The sequence below is a fragment of the Dipteris shenzhenensis genome, chromosome 31, assembly GCF_047967505.1.
Source record: "Dipteris shenzhenensis isolate YYH24624 ecotype China chromosome 31, Dip_SZ_1.0, whole genome shotgun sequence".
In the NCBI taxonomy this organism is placed as follows: Eukaryota; Viridiplantae; Streptophyta; class Polypodiopsida; order Gleicheniales; family Dipteridaceae; genus Dipteris; species Dipteris shenzhenensis.
Genome location: NC_141626.1, coordinates 27,561,592 through 27,588,859, shown reverse-complemented (window position 1 = coordinate 27,588,859; position 27,268 = coordinate 27,561,592). Strand labels below are relative to the sequence as shown.

The 27,268-nt window shown below is 44.3% G+C and overlaps 1 protein-coding gene across 1 annotated transcript; it reads left to right on the top strand.

The window, feature by feature from the left end:
- Positions 1-4,535: 4,535 nt before the first annotated feature.
- Positions 4,536-25,149, top strand: LOC147881284 (uncharacterized). The gene is made up of 2 exons (XM_087370270.1): positions 4,536-5,022; positions 24,634-25,149. Exons 1-2 carry the CDS (start codon positions 4,600-4,602, stop codon positions 24,829-24,831), a joined length of 621 nt encoding a protein of 206 aa, XP_087226396.1. The 5' UTR covers positions 4,536-4,599; the 3' UTR covers positions 24,832-25,149.
- Positions 25,150-27,268: the final 2,119 nt, after the last annotated feature.

Sequence of the window (27,268 nt, the reverse complement as noted above, 5' to 3'; positions counted from 1 at the left end):
GTGCTACCGCTGGCGAGCACTATGCAAGTTGCCTTGCCTTAAGGCAAGGGCTTACAAGCCCTTAGAATAGTAGGGCTTTAAGCCCCTTAGATGAGGGAGGGGAGTGCAAGCAGGGGGTGAGATGGGGCGGGGGGAGAGAGAGAGAGAGAGAGAGAGAGAGAGAGAGAGAGAGAGAGAGAGGGGGGGGGGGGGGAGAAGAGAGAGAGAGAGGGGGGAGGGGAAAGAGAGAGAGAGAGAGAGAGAGAGAGAGAGAGAGAGAAGGGGGGGAAAAGAGAGAGAGAAAGAGAGGGGGGAAAGAGAGAGAAAGAGAGAGAGAGAGGGGGGGAGGGGGGGTGGAGAGGAGAAAAAAAGGGGAGGGAGGAATGGAGGGGGGGTGGAATGGAAAAAGAGGAGGGGGGGGAATGAAGGGGGGGGTTGGGGGATGGAGGGAGGTGGAGGGGGGGTTGGTGGAAGGGGGGGGAAGGGGGGTGGTGGAGAGGGGGGGGGTGGGTGGTGGTGGAGAGGGGGGGGTTCACCTCATCGCACATCCAATATCTATATCTATAAAGAATTAGATTCAATATCTCTAAAGAATCCCTTTCATATTATTGCTCCTCTTTCTCCACTTTTGAAATTATCATTTCTTTGATGTGGATGGTTGAGTTTGTATTTCCCATGAGGCTAATGAGATCTACCATTAAGCTATACAAAAGTGAAAGATGGCATGTTGCTCTAATTTTTCTTCGCTTGGAGAAAGGTAAGACTCCCTAGTTTTGCTATTCGATGTGATGGGCACCATTAAGTGTGACCCTTTCTACAAGGACGTGCCTGCTTTCTTTGGATGTTTATCTTTAGACCCTATTATTTAATGTGGTGAAGTGCCTTTAGACTACATTTTTAATGTGGCAAAGTGGATATTTTTTTGGAAGTTTAACAAAAACCAAGGCAATAAGCAAAGAAAAGCAAAGAAGAAATCAAAGGGCATAAAACAAAAAATCCATAGGATTCACACCATTAGATCTTTATGAAGATCAATATCTATAGTTGTGAATGTGGCTTAATGAGGGATAAGAAAAAGATAACTTGGGTCATCATCTACAATTGTGACATGTGGCATAATGAGGCCTGAGAAAAAGAAAACTTGGCTCTAAGCTGTCAATCATAATCAATAGAATTTCTCAATTGAAAAATAAATGCCTTTTCAATTAACTTTGTCCTTAGGTTGAGTTGAGGATGTCTATTTCTCAAGAAAATTCATCTTCAAGCAATGAAGGCCATTTTTGTGGATGATAGCAGTTAACACATGGCTTAAAATTGAGGTCTATAGTTGAATAGAAAATGTTAAATGGAATACTCCAAATGCTAGAACTATGCTTGAAATTATGTTTAACAGTTTAACATTTGAATAGCCTTGTTACACAAGAATGCAATCCACTTGTTATTGATGGTAGTAGTCAATGTATTGCTTATAGTCATGCTCAACACTGGTATGGGAATGCTAAATGCAAACTCAAATATTTCAAATTTCATCTAATGATGGAAAATGACTTTACATTTAAATCCTAGAATGGTTTAATGCTTTAACTTCAAATGTAAGAACTGTGCTTGGTAATTGAATGCTAGTAGTCTAATGTTGAGACTTTGCAACCATTCTTGAACCATGACCACTTTTTATGAGAACTCAATGTTAGGACTAAAAATGATCGTGACCTCCCGATTAGTGCACAAAAATGGTTGCAAACACCCAATGTTGGTGCTCCAGCCCATCTTTTTTGTGCCCAAAAGAATATTTTAAAAACTTGGGCGCAAAAATAGTAGTGGAGGCTCCAGGATGATTGTAGGCCCACCAACCATGGCATTGAAGTGTCTACAACCATTTTGGAACCTCCACCACCATTTCCCCCCCAAAATTGTTGGGCCTTTTTTTTTAATTGGGCCTAAAAATGGCAGAGGAGGCCTTAAAACGGCTATAGACCCCCCAAGGCATGGGTCTACAATCTCGTTTTGGAGCCCCCACCGCCAATTTCAAGACCCCAATGGTTGTAGACCCCCCAACGAAAGTGTTGGGGGACCTACAACCATTTTCAAGCCTTCACCGCCATTTTCAAGCCTTAAAAGAATAATCATAGACCCCCCAATGCCAACGTTGGGGGGTCTATAAGAGTTTTTTTGGGGCCCCAAAATGGTTGTAGACCTCCCAATGCTGGCGTTGGGGGGTATACAACTAAATTTTTTGGGTCAAAAAATGGTTGTAGACACTCCAATGCTAATGTTGGGGTTCTACAACCATTTTAGTGCCTCCATTGCCTTTTTTGAGCCCAATAAAACTGTTGTAGACCCCCAACATTGGCATTAGGGGTCTACAACTGTTTTTTGGGCTGAAAAATGGTTCTAGATCCCTAATGCCAATGTTGAGGGGTGTCTCTACCACCATTTTTGGGCCAAAAGAAAAAATTTGTAGACAAGTTCACTACCCCCATTTTTGGGCAAAAAAAAGGTAATCTGGCGCAAAATGTTTTGGGCCATTCATGGTGGAAACCCCTAGAGTGATGTTCAAGATATAAAGTGGATTGGTTTCACAAGATGTTGGCATGTGGCAATCCATAGGATCTCGAGAGCTTTCATGACAGGATGAAGGTAGTTCCACCACCTTTTAGGGAATTTTATTTCCTTAGTCATATCTCAAAAAAACTGGCAAGCTTTGCTTAGAGAATAATTTTGCTCATAGAATTTTGCTCGGTAACTGGTTTATCTCGGTTAAGTTATATGCATGTAATAATTTGTTGAGATTTAGGTGTGTTTAGAATAGGTAGACGGGAAGTATAGATGAGGAAATAGGTGAGAGTTGGTAGGGGCTAGAGAATGCATTATTGAACATGGTTATCCAAAATTCAGGTACAAGCTAGCGTAGCGTACGTCTCAAAAAGTGCTTCTAGACAATGGATTAGTCTTTCCATTAATAAAATTATATACGATTTTTCTAAAATTTGAATCGTATGTTACCACCTCATTATGAAAAAAAATAAATTAGACTTTCTCGATAGGAAGATGGATCGTCATTTGCAATAAAAGAGAAAAAGCTCCAAAGTGGCATCACTTTTTGTCTAATGCTCCAAATATGGATTTGTCAAAAATGGATCACAGAGCACATCAATTTTTTAAAGGAGTGTTGTTTAGTTGCCCAACTAAGCAGAATATTTGCAAGCCATAGCATTAAACTTGTGTGTGCATTGGTCCAAAGTATAATCAAAGGAGTAATCAATAAATCATAGTTACAAGTGTGGGAGGAGTAGTGTCATATCTCCATTTGGAGTTTTGTAGCTCAGTTAGCATCTCGATAAGTATCATGTAAGAAAAGAATAGTGCAAAACAGTAACATTGAAAACTCCCAATATACTTGGGGCTAGAGACAAACATCTTCGAGGCCAACTGACCACTTGCAAGATCTTAGAGTAAGAATCAAATGAATAAAATGGTCACATTTCATTGTAGAGTCACAATTCCTCATACATTGAGATGATGACAGAAGCTTTAGTGGCTCAAACAAGATAATGATTGTCTTTTTTGAGTCAAATATTTGAAAAAGGCTCCCACGGCTACTTCCCTCCATTAATTGCTAATGCTTGCCAACTCTAGAGTAGTCTTCCTTGGTAATAACGCTTTCGAGTCTTTCCTAAGGCCTATGTTGAGGTGGATAATCCGATAGGTTTACTTTTTTTTTCTGACATTTCAAAAGTGTCAGTCGTTCATTGTCACAAATTTTATCTAAGACAATTTTGCAAACATGTGGGCTAGAATATCCTTCGACAATGCCTATTGGAGGAAAACTACTTTACACAAGGAGCGCACCACGTGACCTTAGTCATATTGAACTAATTTCAGGGGATGATATTCTTGGAGTAATGGACCTAACTTGCCTTCACACAATAGCATAATTAGATGCCCATTGGAGGGGTGATTGTGAGACTGGTGATGGGTTGTTATTCAAATTGAAATTGATGAAACCAATGTGGATCATGAGGCTATATAATCGGAGTCAAGTTGTTCTCTTTCTTTATTGTATCCTTCTCCACAAAGTTTAGCAAAACCCGAATGGGTCTTGGTGGTAAAGGTTGTGGTTTGTGTCGTTGGGGGATGTTGGGTTCAACCCAAAGTATACGTCTCTTAGAGGCTTCATCCTTTCAGGCCATTGTATCTATGATTATGATTATGTTGGATTCGCCTTGGGTGTTGATGCCTGCTTAGAGGCTCCACCCTTTTAGCTCATTGTACAAATTTTTTGGTCTTTCGAAGACTCTTAATATTCTTCTCTCTCTCTCTCTCTCTCTCTCTCTCTCTCTTTCTCACCTTGGGAACATGCAACACTTTTGGCAGGCAAGGAAGGCAATCGGATGCTTGATGGATGTAAACAAACTACACAGGTAAGGAAAGGGGGTACCCAATAGAAATGAAGATCGTTGCTTATGGGAAATCAATCGGAACATGTACCCCTACCTCCAACGGTTGGCAAACTTTAGGTTGTCCTGCGCCTCTGATTTCGATAACATGCGGCTTGATGGACTGCAATATGTGGCCCAACATCGTCAACACTTGACACCGGACTCCACGTGGCCGGAATGCATGTGTGGTGACGTGGAATGCATGTTGGGATTTCCCGCTATATTTCTCGTATCCTCTCCCGCCTTCGAGGAGCTCGAAATTTTTTGCAAGATGATGAAGAAGAAGAAGAAGAATACTTTCTGTCTGCCCAAGAGAGCAAAAGTTGCCAAAGTCTCGAAGCGACCTTTAGTTAAGGAGTCGAAGCTCATGACAGACGTGAATCAGGAGGCTTCTCCAGCATCCACGCGCCAACGGGTTTGTAACACATTGAAACAAAAGGAGATTTCCATACGCCGTGAGATGCAAACAGCCTCGCTGTCAACTCGGAACGATACCATATCTCTTGAGCCGTCGATTGTTGAGCTGCCATCCCTTGCAAGACTGAACGATACCTTTCTGGAGAGAATGCCGAGAATACAAGAAGCGTGGAAGGCGATCATGGAGGTAATCATCACGTTTTAGTGCCTTCTAAACTTCTAAGAAGCTTGAAGATTATCAGTCAGTTGCTGCCGCTGGACGGGCCTCAAGTTTTCTGTTTTTTCTTCCCCCGACTCCAGAAGAAGAGTGCTGACCAAAAAACTTGACTTTGGCCGCTGCTTGTAATGGCATTCGCATTAGTTCAGATATATCATATACTGTAACTTGTCCCTCTGGTTCCTAGTATAGCTTACTTTTGGGATTTGTTTTGATTTTTGTCATTCGATAGCCTTACCCAGAAGCCTGCATTTTGTATGATATTGCACGAGACCCTCCTAGATTAAATGGATTCATGCAAAGAGGTCCTTTTACAGCTGTACCCTGTTTGCCTGCCCTGCTGATGGGGAATGGCAACATTATGGGAAGATTTATTCACATGGATTAGAGAGCCACTCTGTTATTCATTATTCACCTTAATGAGATGGAGTTCCATGTCATATTCCAAAGACCAGATAGTCTCCTACTGTTGTGGTTCGGGTCAAGGAGCCCAAAGGATTTGAAAATCATGAGAGTCATATGGAGCTAGATCCTTGGCCTTAGAGCAACGCTATTGCTGAGAAATACAATAAATAGGAAATAAAGATTATCTTCCAAAGCTACTTTGTGTTTATTGGACCAGGACTTGCAGCAGTTGCTGAAAAGGGGTGGGACTCAGAGAGAACAGATGTTTGGGAGTTGTCTAGGGTCTGGAATTCCTCAATCAAAGGGCGCTTTTCAATTTTATAGGCAGCAAGGAGCTCTATCCAGCTTATTGCCTACTACTACTAAAAGGTCAAAAACGTGAAGAGGGAAGAACAAATTCATAACTCTACATGCAAGTGCAAGTGATCATACGACTGCGCTTATGCTATCCAGATTCCATATGATGGCTTGGAGCTTTTAGTGGCGAATTCGAGTATTGAGGATAAAATCCATGTGATAAAGAGTCATCCCTTCACTTGAGGATAACTAATAGGCAGCATTTATTCAATCAAGCATAATTTGGACACCTCCCCTGCCCCCCTCATCTATGATTATCTGTTACTCGAGTATACTGATTCCCTATAATATTGTATGGCCTAAAGCCCTTTATATGTGACCTCTCCAAATCACCTTCACATACCATATATCAAGCCTATCCCAAAACCCTCTACCAAAGTTGTAGCAGGGAAAAGACTAACTCACTATCTCTCCTACTAACTGTTGACTGAATGGAGATAGAAGTTGAGAGGATAATGCACTCGTAAAACACAAGTGGAAGCGGTTCTGATGGGGGGCAATTGAGGTCCTTCGAAGACGGAAAATAAAGTCTGTCCAAAGGGCTGAATACAATTGGAAATCACCGGAAGAATAAGTACTGTATGGAAGGAAAACTTCACCCGAAAAGAATGGGGAAATACTGTATGGAGGGAATGAATCCCTCATTGTAGAACTGTGAACTGAGGGCTGCTTTGATGCAGACCCTGCTACTGTCTCGGGCTGAGCCGGGCCTGTAGGAACACTATAGGGAGTTGCGGATGAGGGCTGGGTCTGATGCTCCCTAATCTCGGTTTGATCTAGGCATGGAACACTGGTGGTGGCTGAGGGTTTCTACCCCGCTTCCAGCCTGGAACAATGGTTGGCTGCCTTATACGGGCCCCCAGGGCCCTTGAACTGGTGGACTAGGCCCCTGCATGGGTCGAGTCTGTTCCGACTAACAGACTTGCTAGTTGGTTGCCACGTGGCACTTGCCATGTGGTGTGCGCCTGGCTGTTCCAACTAACAGACCTGCTAGTTGGTTGCCACGTGGCACCTGCCATGTGGTGTGCACTTGTCTTGACACGTGCATCCATAGTTGTGGCATGCTGCCTACAGGATACAACGCCATCAAATACCGCCAGGCAGCCTCCAAAAACAAAACAGGTCAAAAAACACAGAGTTGACTTTTTGGTCCAAAAGTCAACGCTTTTTTTTTTGGTCAACAGACTTTTGATCGACCTTGTCAATGGTCGAGGTTGACCAGCCGACCATGTGGCACTTGCCATGTGGTGTGCACTTGGCTGTTCTGACTAGAAGACTTGCCAGTTGGTTGCCACGTGGCACTTGCCATGTGGTGTGCACCTGTCTTGTCACGTGCATCCATAGTTGTGGCATGCTGCCTACAGGCTACAACGCCATCAAATACCGCCAGGCAGCCTCCAAAAACAAAACATGTCAAAAAACAGAGTTGACTTTTTGGTCCAAAAGTCAATGCATTGATTTTTTTGTCAATGGACTTTTGATCGACCTGGTCAATGGTCGGGGTTGACCAGCTGACCACGTCAATCAATTTTCCCATAAGGCTAACCCCTTGGCCTAATTCTTCATCCAAGTCTTTTAGTGCTCTAGCCCTCCGCAGCAGCAGCAGCTCCAGGGATCAAGATCAAGGTAGGAGAGTTTGCAGCAGCCTAGCAACCCCTTCCAACCCTTCTTTGAGTTAGTCCTCAGCCCGGTTCAGTTCAGTACAACAGTCTCTAGTTTTCTTTTGTAGTGAGGGTTTTCTCTCGGTACAGCCTTATGGGCCAGACATTGTTCATATATTATTTTCCCTCTTCTTAGGCCCACTATATTCTCTCCCTTTGATTCTCGCACTCACTTCACAGTTCCACTTGTGTTTTGAGTGCATCATTCGTTCAGGTCAGATAGTAGTGAGCAAAGAGAGAGTGAGTTATGCTATCTCCCTTTTACATTGGCATCAGAGCTCTAGTTTTTCTTTCCCCAGATAGGGAGGGTCAATTTAAGGACAACTCCACTATTTAATGGTATAGACAAGATCCGGAAAGGACACCATTTTAAGCAAGAACCTTTAGTGTTGACTTTGTGGCTCAATCAGTTTGAAAGTTACTTTTTAGTTATGCCTATGTACGAGAACGAGTGGTGCATTCTAGCATCCATGCACCTCATATAGCGAGGCGGTCACCTGGTAGCTCAAGTGGCAGAAGGATCACTATGCTGCAGACGAGGAGACACCTCAATATGGGTGGACGGTATTTGTGAAAGACATCCAGTCATGGTTCCTACCACCTCAGTACTTGGACGAACTTTTAGAGTTAGTTCTAAGAGATGCGCCAGGGGGATACTGAGACAGTGAATCATTACGCCAATAAGTTCATCCAAGTGTTTATACAGTTGCAGTTGGAGGTAAATCTGAAGCTGAGCAGGTTTCTCCATGGGCTGCATATAGACATCCAGTGGTAAGTTAGAAGTTTCAGGCCACGGGATTACGAGATTGCATACGAGCTTGCTTAGAATTTTGAGCTCATACACAAGGGTGGTTAGAAAGTCCTTATCTTGGTAGATTCAGGTAGTCTAGAGGACATCATTTCCACCAAAGCAGCTAAGCAGGCTCAGTTGACTCTTACGCCAATGGAACCTATTGCCTTGAATGGTGCATTTGTGGGGCAGCAGATAGAGAGCAACATGCAAGTAGCTTCAACCACTCTGAAGATCTCAAGGTGAATAGACTTTCGGCCACTCAAGATCGCACCTATGTAGGCAACAGACATCATCTTGGGGACACGATGGTGGCACCAGCTCGAAGTTTGACCAGATGATCAGAACCAAGTTCCGCCTTGACCTTTGATTTTAGTAATTGAGAGGGCTTGAGTCAGGATCTAGCAAGACATAGTAGTACTATAGTAGGACTAGGATTCTTCCCTCATGACAAATCCTCCTTTGTCCCTATCACCAATATGCACAGATGAGAGTCGCATTGAGCATCTTCCTGGCTATCAACCTGTAGCAAGTATCCTTACCAGAAGTCACGAGAAGACCTTGGTATTCAGTTTCATCAGATGAGGATTTATGAGCCAAGTATTCAGTTCCCATCAAATCAAGATTCATGAGCTAGGAATACCCCAGTCAACCACCTCCCTTTAGCATATTGGGAGGTTTTCATCATACTCCAGTTCTAATTTCAACCAGAAGGGGATGTCACAGGCATCCACAGCCCGTGGCATGCTGCCTACAAGCTATAGCGCCATCAAACACCGCTAGACAGCCTCTGAAGACAAAACAAGTCAAAAAATATAGCAACGCGTTGGCTTTTGACTGACCCGGTCAATGGTTGGCATTGACTAGTCGACTAGGTTGGTCAATTTGCCCTAAAAGCCTATGTAAGGCCAGCCCCTTGGCCTCATTCTTCATCCAAGTCTTCTAGTGCTCTAAGCCTCTACAACACAGCAGCTCGACGGGTCAAGATCAAGGCTGGAGAGTCTGCAGCAGCCCAACAGCCCCTTTCAGCCCTTCTTCAGTTAGTCCTCAGCTCGGTTCAACCTGGTACAGCAGTCTCTACTTCTCTTTTGTAGTGAGGGTCCTCCCTCCATACAGTATTTGTTCTTTACAGTCGTATTCAGCTCTCTAGGCTAGACATTGTTCAGATATTATTTTCCCTCTTCGGAGGCCCACTGTATTCTCTCCCTCTGATTCTCACACTCACTCCATAGTTCCACTGGTGTTTTGAGTGCATCATTCTCTAAGTTCAGATAGTAGTGAGTAGAGAGAGAGTTAGGCTATCTCCTTGTTAGGTTTTTGGACTTTAGAACAACAAAAAATCTAAATTTGTACGATTGGATATATTATAGTCTTAAAAAGGTCTGCAGGAACAAATCATCAAGTTACAGGAACTTCAGCAGCAGATCCTCCAGGCAGGGAAGCAGATTTCATCAACGAACATGGCCATAACTCTCATGTCCTAGTTATCCTCTCAGTACGGGGCCTTCTATTCATACCTGATCACCGTTGGTAGGGTGAATGAGTTGACCTGGGAGGAATTGGTCTCAAGCCACGAGGAGTTGTTCCCGTTGACTTAGGTGGCAGTTTGTTAGCAGTTTCTATTTTGTTTGGACGTTATGACTTGGTAGATTAGAGGGGGTCTCCTAGTGTTCTGCTGCAGCTATTGCCTGATGTTGCTGGAGATCCAGATGGGTTAGTAGATTGCAAGTGCGGGAACTCAGACACAGCGGATTGATCCTTGTGAGCTGCTATATGTCTGTTGTCATTGGAGCACTAAAGCTCATTGATCTGGCGACAGTATACCAGTTTGGACTTGAGAGGGGGCTATCTAGCTGTGCGATACAGGTGCCCATGCAAGGAAGCAGACCTTGCACCGAAGGCATTATCAGTTGGATTATTGTTCTAGGATCCTCTGTTGGAGTCATGTACCAGTATCGGCAGTTGGATTTTTGTATCACATGGCCCAATGTACCGTTACAAGACCGGAGGAGTATACTGTCACGATCTGTGACGTATTCCTTTCTCTGTGACGTATTCCTTTCTCTATATCTATACTTATGGATGGTTTGATGAATGGACACTTGTGGAAGGGTATGCCCTTTCGATGGGACACTTCCTATGAGGCACAACCCTTCACAAGAGACATTCTATTGAAGAGACGTTCCTATTGTAATGTATCCTCTCATCAAGGGTCACACCCTTCACAAGGGGTACACACCTCTTCATGCACATACACTTTGGAGTACACACCTTTTCATGTGTGACTCTTCACTCTCTATATAAGGGAGGCCCAATTGTATGGATGACACACAACAGATACACTACAGACACTCAAGCAATACAATTATTCCTTGTTCTCTGCTATTTCAGTCTCCTTTCTGTTCCTTAGTACATTTCTAAATATAGTAAATCTAGGATTTCTTACAGTGGTATCAGAGCAAATTTCGCTCCTGTCTTTAGGAAATGCCCTCCACCTTCTAGCGCTTATCTGATACATCTCTTTCCGCTAGAAGGATATCCGTGCACATTGTGCATGGAAGAGATGGAGAGAATGAGCGTAAAAATTTTTAGCGCCAACCTTGCCTAAAGTCATCAATGGCCTCTCCATCTCCCACACATCACGAGTTGATGTGAATGGACACGACAAAAATCATGTCTTTTCATGTGCTGTCCCAAAACCAAGGGACGCACCTTTTCCACCATCGGACACACCTTTTGATGAAGAGTTTTGACTCCTCACCCAAGGGACACACCCCATCGTGGCAAAAAGGACACACCTATTCATGTGGGGACACCCCTTTTAAAAACAGGGACACACCCCTTCATGAAAAGGTGCACCTATTCCAAGGGTCACACCCCTTCGAATAGGCACACCTTTTGGAACCAAGCACCTCATAAAAAGGGGACCTAGAGGGGTTAAAAAGGAAAACCCAGCCCCATACCTTAGGTCTAACCTTAGACTACCCAAGGGTTAAATAAACCCACCCTTTAATATTTGGGGTAACCACCCACCATAGGCAGCCACAAATGAAAAACAAAAGGGACGCTCCATTTTCAACGCCCGTACAGATTTCGTCAAGGAGGCTTGCCTCCCTACGCAGCCCCTGCCCTTGCCGTTTTGCTGCCCTGCCCCCTCGCCATATGCAGCCCCTGCCCCTCGCCGGTTTGCTGCCTTGCCCTCGCCAGTTTTCGGCCCTAGTTCCCTGCCAGCCTGCAGCGCCAGATCAGCGCCACTCCCTGCCATTGCTGCCACAAATCTGCCTTGGAAGCTGCAGCCTGGTTTCGCCAGCCTCCATCGTGATCCAGCCTGCAGCCTTGGACGCCTTTCATTGCGGTCCAGCCCTTTGAAACCTGCCATCTGTTTCGCCAGTCTTTATTGACATCAGCAGCCTGTTTCGCCATAGACAGCCTGCCCCCCCCTTTGTTGCGCCACCTTACTTGCCAGATCAGCAGCGGTTCAGCCTTCGCGATGAAGACAGCCTGTTAAATGCGCCCTGTTCTTGTTTTCCAATCCGGACCAGCCAGGCCCAGATCTGCTCCTCGCAACCCACTGCAACAAAGACCTCCGGACAGAAATCTGCAGGCCTTTTCTACGCAACAAATTGGCAGATTACATCAAGGCCAGGTGGATTCTTTCCATTCTACTTTTAAGGATTCTCTCGTCATTATCCAATTACAGCAAATGAAAGACGCTCCCTTAAAGCATGGAAACCCCTGGTTTCCAAGCAATAAAAAAAGACATCATCCCACTGTAGAGAGAGATAATGTGGATGAAAAACGGTTAAAAGAAGAGAAAGATGAAGAAGACTCAGAACCCGAGGCTGAAGATGATTAGGATGAACTCACATCAATCAAAAATCTTAATTTGTGTCTTAATGAAGCGGTTACAGATGATGATGTGGGATATATCTGGGGTTAAAGGACGTGGTTTGTGAATGCCAAAGATGTGGAAGCTGCAGCAGTCTTTACTAATAGCTGAAGCCTTGATATATCCTATGCAATGCAAATATACAAGGCTTTGAGAGATGGTAAGAAACCTGTGGCAAGCAATGTGGTCTTGTGCCCAATAATGTTTTGTCCAATCAAAAATAGTTTTCTAGATCAAATAACATTTACAGGGCCTACACATTTCGAGGAAACCTTCAGTCGATTCTTTAAAGACACTCTTAAAAATATTCCACATGAACAAGGCGAAGAGGCACAAGGTGAGAATATGCTAAAGGAAGCAAAGAAGGAATTCCCCCTTCATTGCAGATTCCAGCCCATTGATGGTCAACATTGGGCTTATGCTTGTAATCAGATCGCAAATGCTTGTAATCAGATCGCAAAGGAAGCAAAGGAGGTCAAAAGACTCACTCTAGAACAATTTGCAAAGATAAGTTCATTCCATTATTATCCTGCAACAGTCTGTATATTCAAGCATGAGATCAAGTATTTGATTGAGTCCGAAAGACTTAATCATTATGTCCATGGAAAGCGTAAGATATCCTCAACATCAGAGGTCTTACAGAAGGCAAGGGTTATATGGACAACATTTGGTTCTCCAAATCCTGATTTGAAGCGAAAGGTCACAAAAGCAGATGCCAACACACTAACGAACTTCTATACTTCTTTGAGTGCAGTTGTGCCTAGGGGAACTCAAGAGCGAGAAGAAAGTATGACAAGCCTCAAGGTGGTGAGGGACATATATGCCGACTACACTTCTATCATATTTTGTCCTGTTGAAGTGTTCAATGAGATGCTTGAAACATGCATTGCTTGTGAGCGTGGACAGTTGACCTATGAAGCCCCTTTGTTTATCTCCGGAAAGTCAAAGGTAATGGATAAGAAGGAGTTGACGGCAAGGATGTGGAGGCCTATAAAATACTTACCTGACAAGTATGCATCCATGGCAGCACAAAATTTTAAAGAAAGAATGATTTTTTGGAAAAAAAGACAAAGACCACTACATGGAAGAATGCATCAATGTACAGGTGAGGCGTGATGCACTGCATAGTGCCATTAAGTATTTGCTGTCAGAGAAACAAATTCCACTTACTCATTGTAACATTGACTATAATGTGGTGAAGCATATAGCTTCTTTGTCAACACCCCATTTGCGAGTTCAATCTGATAGTCCATGAGACTAGGACTGGTGGTCAACCGAAGTTTGTCGACCATAGAACTAGCTAGGAAGTTATGAGAGCAGCCACTGTCGATGAGGATAGTGACCGTTGTTCCATGAATCGATCCTTGAACACAAAGTACTTGAGTGGCCAGGGAAGATTCGGGGTTGCTGGCAAGGCTCAGGTGGATGGTATTTGCCATTCGAACAGCTTTGCCTTTTTTGTCTTGTGCTAGGATAGCATCTTCTGTTTGGGAAGTGCTAGGTTCCATATTGGAATTTTGCTTTGGTCGCTTGGGACAATCGAACCATCTATGGCAGCGTGTACAGATGGTACAAAGTCTTTTTGTGATGGAGTTGTTCTTCTTGTCAGTGGCCGCACCTTTATGTTGGGGATGTCGGTAATGACTTTGTGAAGAAGAAGAGACGTGTTCCTTGGAGGGGTGCTTCTGTTGAAATCTAGCATATGATTTCTGAGACTTCTGGGGATCTTGAGACTGTCGCTGCCCTTGATTACCCGAGTTTTTTCGAAATCTGAGGTTATCTTGAGGGCGAGCTCCTTTGACCATAGTAGAGTTCTGTGTGCGATTAGCACTCTGCTTCCTTGTGTTTTGGAAATCTGTAATGCGCTCTGCGTAAGCAACAGCGCCAGCTGTGGTGGTGATGTTTGCTTTAAGGACATCAATGTGTAACGAGGGATTTAGGCCTGAGATGAAAGCATGAAGGCGATCATCCTCAGTTAAACCATCAATCTCCAGCACCAATGTGGTGAACTCAGAGATGTAGGAAGACAGGGAGCCTGTTTGCTCCAACTGTCAGAGTTTTGAACGTGCTTGGAAGTTCGCATTGGCAGGTATGAACTGCTTACGGAGCACGTGTTCAAAACGTTCCCAGGTTAACATACTTTTGTCGTCCTTTAACCGTCTTTGCCACCATAGAAAAGCTGTATCCTTGAGGAGGGAGGCTGCCAAGGTGATTTTTTTGCCTTCAGTGAGGTCAACAGTATCAAAATACATGCGTAATTTTGCGAGCCATTGGTCAACTGTTCGGCGATTGCGTTGACCAATGTAGGCTTCCGGAAGTTTGATGTCAAGTCTTTTAGTTTTGTAAACGGTAGAGGGCACGGAGTTCAGTGTTTTCCACCTCAGGTGGAAATGAATCCGCATAGTCGTCTGGTTGCGTCACGTCATCCTCTGTATGTGTGCTACTGCAAGAATCTTGGAGTTGTTGGACTTTTTGGACCAAGTCGGATATGGTGTCCTGAAGCTGGGAAATTTGAAGTTGTAGTAGTGTTTCGCCTTGTACGTTGACTTCAGGGGTCTTTTTTGGACTTGAGTCTTTGATCTCTGGAGAGGTTGCACGCGAGCGTTGCGACATATCTGAGGTCTAGTTTGTACCATGCGCTCTAGTTTGTACCATTCCTGGAAGAGGATTCGGGCTGCTTCTTGAGGTTGCTCATGTTGGAGGGGGCAGGCGAGGCAGGATGAAACCACCTGTGGAAATTTGGTAAAGGAGGTCCTGTCTGAGGTAACACTGGTGATGCCGAAAGGGGTGTTATTGCTCGTGAGAGTACGGGAGTAGGTTGCAGAGTCCACGGATCTGAGAAGGGATAAGGAGCTGCTGTCGGAAATGAAGGATATCCAGGAGGAGGAGTGCCTTCAGAGTGTAAATATTGTCTTGGGGAAGGTACAACCTGTATAGCAGGATATCTGGGAGCTGAAGGAGGTGGAGAGTACCTTGGAGATGCCGAAGGTGAGGGGTAAAATTCTCTCCAAAGATGGACAGCAAACGCTTGAGGAATATCGGGTTTTGGGTATCTTGGTGTCTCGTGGAACACAACCTGGACTGTGCTGAGGAAGTAATGTAACTGAGGTGCCTCACGCAGAAGGTATAGGATGTGGTCCAAATCACTAGGAGGGCACGTGACACAGAAGACCCACGATGCCAAAGCTCCGAAATGGGCTGGTTATGCAATCTGAACACGATATTGTGTGGTAAATAATGCCTGAGGTGTCCTTGAAAGGCCGGGGTGTGTCCCTATTTTTTAAAGGGGTGTCCCCACATGAATAGGTGTGTCCTTTTTGCCACGATGGGGTGTGTCCCTTGGGTGAGGAGTCAAAACTGTTCATCAAAAGATGTGTCCGATGGTGGAAAAGGTGCGTCCCTTGGTTTTGGGACAGTCCAAGCACATGAAAAGACACGATTTTTGTCGTGTCCATTCACATCAACTCGTGATGTGTGGGAGATGGAGAGGCCATTGATGACTTTAGGCAGGGTTGGTGCTAAAAATTTTTACGCTCATTCTCTGCATCTCTTCCATGCACAATGTGCACGGATATCCCTCTAGCGGAAAGAGATGTATCAGATAGGCGCTAGAAGGTGGAGGGAATTTCCTACAGGCAGGAGCGAAATTTGCTCTGATACCACTGTAAGAAATCCTAGATTTACTATATTTAGAAATGTGCTAAGGAACAGAAAGGAGACTGAAATAGCAGAGAACAAGGAATAATTGTATTGCTTGAGTGTCTGTAGTGTAGCTGTAGTGTGTCATCCATACAATTGGGCCTCTCTTATATAGAGAGTGAAGAGTCACACATGAAAAGGTGTGTACTCCAAAGTGTATGTGCATGAAGAGGTGTGTACCCCTTGTGAAGGGTGTGACCCTTGATGAGAGGGTACATTACAATAGAAATGTCTCTTCAATAGAATGTCTCTGGTGAAGGGTTGTGCCTCATAGGAAGTGTCTCGTCGAAAGGGCATACCCTTCCACAAGTGTCCATTCATCAAACCATCCATAAGTCTAGAAATAGAGAAAGGAATACGTCACAGATCTCACAGATCGTGAGATCTGTAAGAAATCCTAGATTTACTATATTTAGAAATGTGCTAAGGAACAGAAAGGAGACTGAAATAGCAGAGAACAAGGAATAATTGTATTGCTTGAGTGTCTGTAGTGTAGCTGTAGTATGTCATCCATACAATTTGGCCTCTCTTATATAGAGAGTGAAGAGTCACACAAGAAAAGGTGTGTACTCCAAAGTGTATGTGCATGAAGAGGTGTGTACCCCTTGTGAAGGGTGTGACCCTTGATGAGAGGGTACATTACAATAGGAATGTCTCTTCAATGGAATGTCTCTTGTGAAGGGTTGTGCCTCATAGGAAGTGTCCCGTTGAAAGGGCATACCCTTCCACAAGTGTCCATTCATCAAACCATCCATAAGTCTAGAAATAGAGAAAGGAATACGTCACAGATGGTGACATCCCCTCCCACTCAAAATAAGACCCTGGTGGAGATAATGAACTGATGTAGAAAATATCACTGTAAATTCTGAAAATACTGCTGTAAAATGTCAGGGTACTGCTGTAAGTCTTCATAAGATTGCCAAGTAGCGTCAGAGTCGTCGAGATCTCGCCAAAGAACAAGGAATTCCGTGATAAGTCGATGTCGAGTCTCTCGCAGTCGATGGTCCAGAATACGCTCAGGAATAAGGAGAACATAATCGTCTTCGATTTCTGGAACATAATCACCTGCATGAGGAACTGCTTCATCGCCTGGAATGTACGTCTTTAGCCAAGAAATATGAGATGTCGGATGGATTTTACCCCATGATGGTGGTAATTCCAATTTGTAACTTAAAGGCGAATTTCTCTTGATGATCTGGAAAGGTCCATAGTATCTTGGTCGCAACTTAGGAAACACAGACTTAACCGTCTTATAGCGATGTGGGGCTACAAATAATAGCACCATGTCACCAGTGTTAAATTCCAGGTGACGCCTATGTTTGTTGGCAGACCGTTGATACCGCTCTTGCACTTTTCGCATATGATCCTTGACTTGGAGTAGAATGTCTTGCATTTCGTGAACCAGTTGATCAACTAGGGCCACTCGATGTTGAAGTACAAAATTCGTTGGTACAATCGGAGTGTGTCCATAAGCTGCTTGGAATGGAGTCATGCTGATGGCACTATGGAAAGAGTTATTATAAGAAAACTCAAGGAGTGGTAGATACTCTTTCCAAGCTGCTAGGCGTGAGTGAATATAATGTCGAAGCATTTCTTCCAGAACTTGGTTGACTCTTTCAGTCTGGCCATCTGATTCTGGGTGGTAGGCTGAACTGAACAGTAGAGTTGTTTCCAAAGATTCAAACAGTGAAATCCAAAAGTGACTGGTAAACGTAGGATCTCTGTCGGATATGATGTTCTTGGGCAATCCATGGTGTCGGAAGATGTGTTGTATGAAGAGTTTGGCGATGTTCGGAGCCTGTGCACTGCTTTTGCAAGCAACAAAGTGTGCCATTTTGGACAATCGATCAACAATTACCATAATCTGAGTGTTATCTTTGGAGGATCGTGGTAGTGTTGTAATGAAATCCATGGAAATACTTTCCCACCTTTCAGTTGGAACTGGAAGAGGCTGAAGAAGTCCTGTTGGAAGTCGTCGGCTTGCTTTCATTTGTTGACAAGATAAGCAAGATGTTACCATTTTGATGACGTCGCTTTTCATCTGAGGCCAATAGTATGTTGCACTGAGTAACCTATAAGTCTTGTTGATGCCTGGATGGGCAGCATAAGGAACTACATGATGCTCTTTTAACAAAAGACGTCGAACCTCCTTGTGATGTGGTACACAGACGCGATCTTGATAATACAGAAGGTCGTCCGTATAAGAATAGGAGAGAAAATCTTCTGTTCGGAGGTCGAAGGTTGATCTTTTGAAAGAACTTGTACTGCTGTGCCGAAGTCTTTATCATTGAAATACTTCCCTTTGAATGAATTCGGAACATCCACAGATAATGTAGAGATTACCATAGCTGATGCTAGAGTTATCCTGCTGAGAGCATCTGCAACTACATTGCGTAGTCCTAGAATGTACTCAATGGTCATGTGAAAGTTGGCCAGAAACTCAACCCAGTGTGCTTGTCGAGCGCTCATGACTGGCTGAGTAAAGATATACTTCAGAGAGTGATGGTCTGTCTTAACCACCGAGTCGGCTCCCATGAGATAATGTTTCCAAGAGCGATAAGCATGTACAACGGCAAGAGACTCCTTATCATAAACCGGGTATCGGATTTGGATATCAGAATGTTTATGGTTGTCAAAAGCAATAACTCTGTCTTCTTGCATCAAGACTGCTCCTGTAGCGATGTCGGAAGGGTCGGTCATGACCTCAAATGGAAGGTTTGGGTCAGCAATAGCCATAACTGGTGTGGTAGTGAGTGCTTGCTTGAGTTGTTGGAAACTATACTGTGTTTCGGGAAGCCATTGAAAAATTGCTGTGCTTTTCAATACCTCGGACATAGGAGCTGCAATTTCGAAAAACTGATAGACCTTTGTATGCTAGGAGTTTGCCAATCCGAGAAAAGAGCGGACATCATGAACATTCATTAGGAGTAGGCCAGTTTTGGATTACCTTGACCTTCTTGGGATCCACAGAGATGCCTTGAGCTGGAATAACATGTCCCAAATATTCGAGTTGGGTCTTGAAGAACTCACTCTTCTCAATGTTGATGTAGAGAGAATTTGCGCGGAGAACTTCAAAAACTTGGTGAAGATGTTGTTTGTGCTCGTGTAGGGATCTACTGAAAACGAGGATATCGTCGAGGTAAACGATGACGAACTTATCGAGGAAAGGCCTGAAGATGTCGTTCATTAGTGTCATGAATGTGGCCAGGGCATTGTTTAACCCAAAAGGCATGACCAAACATTCATAGTGTCCATACTTTGTTCGAAAAGCTGTCTTATACTCATCGCCTTTTCGTATGCGAATTTGATGATAACCTGAACGAAGATCAATCTTTGAGAATTGTGCTGCGTGTAGAAGTTGATCGAAGAGGTCATCGATGTGAGGCAATGGATACTTGTTTTTGATAGTGAGCTTGTTGAGGGCTCGGTAGTCGATGCAGAGGCGCATTGACTTATTCTTTTTTTGCACAAGTAGTACAGGAGATCCGCAAGGGCTGCGACTGGGCCGAATGTGACCTTTGTCGAGTAGTTCGGTCACCTGTCTTTGGATTTCTTCATTTTGAGTGTAAGAAACCCGATAAGGAGGTTTCGACGGTGGATTACTGCCAGGAATAAGTTCGATTGGGCGATCCACTGGTCGTTGAGGTGGTAATTGCTTTGGCAATTCCTGTGGAAAAATATCCAGGTAGGGCTGGAAAAAAGATTGGTTGAGGTATTCAGGAGAATCCTTTGTTGGTGTCTCCTCTACTGCCGTAACCAAAAGAAGTGAAGTCTTGACTTGACGTTTACGAACCCACTTCTTTACTTGTAGGGTAGAGGCAACTGGGGTTGAAGGAGAGTCCCTAGAACCAATTAGCTGAATAAGTTTTCCCTGGTGGACAAACTGGAAAGTATGGCTGCGAAAACTGATTGATGGATCATAGTCGTAGAGCCACTGTTGTCCAAGTATGACATCGTACCGAGAAAAAGGCATGATGTCGAAGTTCAACTTGTCCGTATAATGTTGGATGCGAAAAGACAAGTTTTTGATCCTGGTGTTGCACAAGAAGGTAGTTCCATTTGCGAGTTCAATCTGATAGTCCATGAGACTAGGACTGGTGGTCAACTGAAGTTTGTCGACCATAGAACTAGCTAGGAAGTTATGAGAGCAGCCACTGTCGATAAGGATAGTGACCGTTGTTCCACGAATCGATCCTTGAACACAAAGTACTTGAGTGGCCAGGGAAGGTTCGGGGTTGCTGGCAAGGCTCAGGTGGATGGTATTTGCCATTCGAACAGCTTTGCCTTTCTTGTCTTGTGCTGGGGTAGCTGTTGGAAAGGTCACCTCCCCATTTGTAAGCCCCCATATGAGGAGAGCATGGGGGGCTGAACCTAGGGTTTGAGTGTCTGTCACATGGGCATCTGATTGGATGCCATGTGGGCAAGCATCAAAGAGATGGAGGGTACCTAGAGCTAGGATGGATCTGCAGCAGCAAAAGGCGAAGCAGTAGCCAGCACAAGGAACCCGGAATAAATAGTGATCACATGGCGTGGTACAGGCGGGTCAGGACAGCAGGACTTACGGGACAGTACAGTGCAGGACATGTGGCTGGGAAGGGCCTGGCAGAGGCGCAGGATGTGCAGGCGCAGATGTGGAGCAGCAAATGTGACTGTCTGTGGGCAGAAGGCATGCCTTATATAGGCTGGACCCCTGCCTTGAATGGAGGGCTAAAGGCCCTGGAAGTTTGGGCCATAAAAGCCCCGAGTTGTGAGCCTTTATAGGGCTGGACCAGCCACAGACTGGTCGGCCAGTCTGCTGCAGGCTGGTCGGTTTTTTTTTCAGCAAGGCCCTAGGCCTACAAAAGGAGAGGCTCAGGCCTCATTTCAGCATCCAGCAGTGCAGCTTCCAGCAGAGCAGAAAGGAGCAGCAGAGCACAACCCTTGGGGCCTACATTCCAGAAGCTGAAGGAGTACCAGTGTTGCTGCAGACTTAGCTCAGTGTGAGGCTGAGACCTTGGCTGTCTTCTAGGGCAGCAAGGAGCTGAGGTCAAAGGACGGAAAGTCTACAGAAGCTCCAGGTGGAGCACGCGGGCTCGAGTCTAGAGATAGCCAGCTGATAGGAGAAGGACCTTGTGGTAAGATCAGAGGACCACACCATTGGTGGGACTCTGGATCTATCTCTCTTGTATTGTGTCCATAGTTTTGGACGGAAATATATATTTTGGTGGTTTCTCTATCTGGCTGGTTCATTGTCTATTGATGAGTCTACACATCTATTGAATGCACATAAGTAAAGAAGTTTGTGATTCCACACCCACACCACACTGTGTGAGCTCCTGGGCATTACTATAAGTCTTCCGCTGCGTGTACCCTCTATTGGGTATTTTCTAACATGGTATCAGAGCCCAAGTAGGAGGCTCACAGGTGTGGGAGCCTGAAGGCAGGGACCTTGCTGAAGGACGACCCTGATTCAGAAGCTCTAGGGAATCGACTTCCACGACTGGAGGATTGTGTCCTTGCGAGAAGGAGGGTGACTCAGGTTCAGTCAGGTGCGTTCGGAGTTCTGGTTTATTGAAATTGAGTTTGGTTGACGTTGCTGTGTGGTATAAACAGCAGAGATGTCGACCTCTACAGCCTCTTCAGCCCTTGCTTTCCCTTCCTCCTCCCCTAGTTTTCTCTCTTTCACTATCCCTAACTTTGGAGAGTCTGGGAACCTGGACGGGACTAATTACCCAATCTGGAAAGTGAAGATTCGGAGTCATTTATTGGCTCGGAAGTTGTGGAAGCTGACCACGGGAGTGGAGTTGAAGCCGGAAGACATGGTGGATAGGAAAGGGGAGATACTCATGGCATCTTTGCGATGGAAGTTCGCAAGGTTGACCTACGATGCTTCAAGACAGTACACATGAGCTCTCGCATGTAATCCTCATTGAACTCCCAATTTGGAGAGTTAGGGTATTGTCTTTTCAATCCCTCGATGACTGCCTTCTTCTTTTCGTCATCTTGGTACCGCCAGTCAGTAGCTATGCCGCTCTTGAAGTGGTGGCTTATCAACCGCCTCATGGTTTCCATCACTTTTGAGCCCTTTTTATTTTTTATTATCTCTCCACCCCTAGTGACTTCATAGTACTGGTCCTCGGACGGGAAAGGAGTCATGGGAGTGACAGTAGCAGAGCTAGAGCCAGGGGTGGTATTGTGAGTGATTACGGAGCGAGGAGTAGCAAAGGGAGTGGGAGTGGGAGTAGGAGACGGCAAGGACCTGACTGGTACTCGATCTCATGACCAAGTGGAGACCTAGACGGATGTGAGTGTGTTGACTCGTCTACATCTCTTGAGTCACCACAGTAGCGTTGACCCTTCCTACTTTTCCTTTCCTTACGATGGGTATGCCTAGGTGATGACCCCTCGGTCGAAGGGGCTAGAGGGGATGGCTGTCGAGTAGGTCCAGTCGTTGGTGAAGGAGAGGAAATAGTTGAGGTCCTCTTGGATAGCAGAGAGAAGAATCTCGCTGCCTCTGCATGGCTCATCTGTGCGACAAACTCATCGGGACTCCCGGCTCGAAGCCATGGGTTGCTAGCAAAGGAGTTCCCCGAGGGGGAGTCGCAGTGCTAGGCCCCTAAGGAGTTGGCTGAGTGGAATCAAAGTCCTCTGGAGAGTACAGATCATGATGTCTCCTCCTACGAGGGGTTTCGTACTCATTGGACGTGCGACGTGATGCCATGTTTAATTTGGGGGGATTGGACAAGCGTAGACACAAACACGAAAACAAAAATAAACACAAGAGCGGGTAAGAAGCGGAAAGACAATTAATTACTTAAGACAATTATGAAATTCAAACTCAAATTCAATTTAATAAAACTATGAAAAGAAAATTAATTATTGAACTTAAGACAATTATGAAAAGTCAATTTTAAAAGGACAAATGTTTATGAAGACAAGTGGAATCCAAGAAGGTTTTCATATATAAAGAAGGTTCTTCAATTACCACATTAGCTTTGGCTTTTGTATCACCATCTGAATCTGAGTCGGACTCCTTCTTGTTGTTCTTCTGATCCGCCTTCTTTCTGCAATCCTTCGCAAAATGGCTTGGCGTGTCACAATAGCAGCACTTCTTCTGAAGTGTCCTCGTCATCTCCAGAGTCATCATTGTTGGGCTTGCAAGCTTCAAGGCAATCCCATTTCAAGTAAGGTGCACGTGTTTGGTTGGCTGCTATAACAAACTCTATTCTCCGTTTCTGCGATTTCAGATATGGCCACTACCATGCCCATACCAAACTTGGGAGATGCAGGAAAGTTCGATGGGACAAACTATCCCATCTGGAAGGTTACTAGGAAGCTCTAGAAGGTGACGACATGAGAAAAACTGAGGCCCAAGGATGTCAAGGATGCCCCAAGCATGGTGATAGTAGATCCGAATGATGCCGAAGAGTGGGAGGACAAAGATGCATAAGCCCTGGCAATGATCATACGAACTACAATGGATTCCGTCATTCCACACATCCAAATTGTGGATACGTCAATGAGCCGTGGACCATTCTGAGAGATCTTTATGAGACAGCCAAGACAGATCCTTACAAGGATATGCATTTTTCCATCCCCCTGATGGGGCTCATAGGCAAGCGTTGCCCTATTTCAACACCCCTTGTTAGTGGCTGGTTGTGGGTTTGTACCTGCTTGCTGAGGTAAGTTTATCATAAATAAATATCCCATTCTTAGGATGGATGACCTCGTAGATTGCTAGTAGTTGCTTAAGTATTTCATTAAGATTGATCTATGTATGGGATATCATCAGATATGATTGATGAAGGGGATGTTTATAAAACTGGGTTTAGTATCAGGTATGGGCATTACAAAGTCCTAATCTATAGTAAGACATTGACGGAGCATGATAACCATATTAGAAATTGTTTTGGGTATTCTAAGAGAGGAGCAATTGTATGCCACTTGTATCTTGGCCATATAATCTCCACAGATGGGGTTTGAATAGACAGTGCCAAGGTCAGAAAGGTATTTTCTGGGCACACTCCTATCTGTTTGCTTGCAATGCTTTCAATGACCTAACATATATTCCCCTCCTTATTCTTTTTTACTTCTTTTTTGGGGGCACGGGGGGCAGGGGGTGGTTGTTTCTGTTTTATTCTTCACATAGCAGTTGTTCAGGTTAAGTAGGCATTGGAAATTCCAGGTGCGAATTGCCTTTGCCCATATGAGCAACAAACATGTCATGAGATATTACTGCCATATTGGTGGCGTAAATGGACCATAATACAAAAATAAGATAACATGTCGAGCGTAGCAGGTGCAAGATACCTTCTTGCGTACTAAGATCAGAAATGTAGAGTTTTCCCTACACTGTTTTGACCGCTATAAAAACTCAAAACTATGGAGGGATGCTTAAGTTCAATCGTAGGGGTCCGTACAGTTTTGGTGAGTTCCTTCTTACAAAGTGTATGGTATATATTCTGCATATGTTCTTTGGATAGGATTCCTATTATTAATATTATGTCGCAAGGTTGAGTTAGGAGTTTCATAGGCATGCAAAGTTATACCGTTGATTGACACTTAGCGATCTCATCATCATGTTGCCCTGTTTGTAGCGCCATTTTCTAAGTTCACATTTTTCTAGTGTCATTCTTCCTGTGATTTTAAGGATGTACTTCATAATCTTTTGATCAGATCACCACTTCGCGACTTGGAGTGTAACACGCCAAACGTTAAATGGCGGTTCATATTCTATATTAGACATGGCTTTCTCTTTTGTCCTTTCTTACCGACCTCTGATCAGGCTAATCGTATTACAGGCACGGGCTGAAGTTGAGAGAGTGATGAGGGATGCAGATGAAAGAGTAGCTGCTGCAAATGAAAGAGAAAATGCAGCCAAAATGCAATATGTTCAAGTGGTAGAGGAAGTCATTGGCATGGCCTCTGCAACGCTGGGACAAAGTCATCAGAAAGAGCGGAGCTGTTTCAAGGAAAATGGGTACGTTGGGAATGGATAGGAGGTGCTGATCCGTAGAAGCTCTTGCAGTTTTGTTGTTGAGATGAGGATGGGGTCTGTGAAAGCTATTGGAAGAGGGTGGTGAAAGAAGGTAGAGTCTGGCTGCTGATGCATATAGCTGCATTGCTGAGGAACAACTTTTTTGCTTGGAAGTTGAGGCTCTCAAAGATGGTGCAGTGACTCTGGCTTTGGAGCTCACCATCAAATACTACCGAGTCAGATGTTTCTGTTCAAAACATATCATAGTCGTCCAGTAGATCTTGGCTTGTTGAGAGTTTTGATTGATAATAGTTGGCAAATTCTTGAATGCTGGAAGATCTCATATGAGTTACTGCTGATTGAGAGTTTTGATGATAATCCTTGGAAAGTCCCTCAATCGATGAAAGGTCTCATATCTCAGTTTGACCCATCATAGTCTTTGCTCATGTCTCTTAATTAGGCCCCATTCACACCATCCGTGGACAACTCATCTCCGCGATAGGACCCCCCATCCACCCTTTGATTCACACGTGTCCAGATAAGAATCCAATAGTGGGAGTATGGCACCAATAAAAGAGTGGTGTGGTGGTAGGGTCTATGTCTCTCATAAATGAGATCGTGGGTTTTGTGGGTTCAAATCTTGCTGCGCCCAATGGTTGCCTTTTTTTTGAGCATGGACATGCTTTTGGGCGGCCTTTTGAGACCGCCCAAGAAAACTTTAAATTTCATCCACATTGGATTGACCGCACCCATGTTCGCTCGTGCGTGAAGCCCCTCTCCATAGGCTCTCGAATCTTATTGGGGGATGACCTTGCTCTCTATATGTCCGCGGATGTGTGTGAATCTTGCCTTGTATTGATAAAACAAAGAAATAATGTTAATATGTAAATAAGCTTATATATTTAATTATTTTAAAGCAATTTGAATAGCCTAACTAAGACATGTGGTTTTTATAGTTGGCTTGGCCATATCTGTTGGGATATCTCAAGGTGTATGCCTCAGGCACACCTTGGTTTCTATGTGTGAGTGCTAGAGGCACAGTTAGGTGCCCATAAGCACAGTTAGGTGGTGGAAAGCCACATAGGATGATTGAGAGAATCTAGGAGCAGATTGAGGAGATGATTGTGGAGCTCTGAAGTCATCAGTGATGTCAGTGAGCATGTAAGGGGTGCTTACATAAGGACCTCACTCTTCTTCATTCTATATGGAAGTATTCTGAATTTGTGTTCACTCTACTCTTTTCTTTCAGTTTACCAACATGGTATCAGAGCCATTTGATCCCCCTTGATCCCATTTCCGCCACATCATCATCTTCTTCTCCATCTTCTTCTTCACCATCTCTTCCTCTTCTTCCCAAAATTTGCTTAAGCTTGTTCTCCTCCGTTTCTCTGCCATTCTCCATGCCCTTCTTGCTGGAGACACACCTCGAAGGGGCGAACCCCTGGTTGCAAGGAATTGAAGAATTATCGCCTCTCATTGCCATTTCACGTAGATCGTCGACCTTTCTTCTTGCGTTTTCTCTCAGAATGCTCCATGCTTCTCTAATTCCTTTCAGAGGGAGCTTGTCCATACCTAGAGCTATCCTGTGCTGAAATCTGAGCAGCAATGGCTGCATATTCAAGCTGAAAATAGAGAAAAACCAGTCGAAAATGGAGAGACAAGCTATGGCGCCCTGACGTGATTTTGCACCCCTTCTCCTCAGTGGACCTTCTGTGGTATATAAGCTCTCTTTTGCCTCGGAAACCCCCTTTTCCTTTGCTCTGAAGAGTGAGATACAAGCCCTCCAAGTTCAGTCTTTTGATTTTGATAGTTTTGACAAGTTTTTGAGAGTGATGCTACATAAGATGCTACTCTAGCATTTTTGAGTTTTTTGAAGTTTTCAATAACATCAGTACAACTGTGGCTTCAGCTTTACTTTGAGTTGCTATATCTGGTTTTGATTGGAAAGCTTTTATTTTTAGCCACCTTTATGAAGCATGTAAGAAAAAGCATCATTGATTGAATTTTGGTCACTAGTTTTTGCTACATTAAATGCTTATATTTGGAAGCCTTTCAGTTGATATTCTAGCCTTGTAAGAGAGAAGACACTGCCCAATACCTGGGTTAGACCCTCTCATGGCTACCATATTGAATATAGATAAGTTCAATGGAAAGGGCTTCCACACATGGCAGATGAAGGTGAAATTTGCATTGATGAGGGAAAACCTCTGGGGACTTGTCAAACCGACTTCAACTTCTTCTTCTACAGTCTCCAATGTTGGAGAATCCTCAGCTCCGGCACGCCTGGCAAGGGATCTCGCTAGAGAGGAGAAAGCATATGGTATCATTGCTCTTGCTTTAGGAGATGATTATATTCATCACATCTTTGTCTTAGAGTCTCCTTCAGAAGCTTGGCAGAAGCTTGACATGATTTTTGGTGCTAGCTCTCACATCTCAAAATTATCACTTAAAATCTCTTT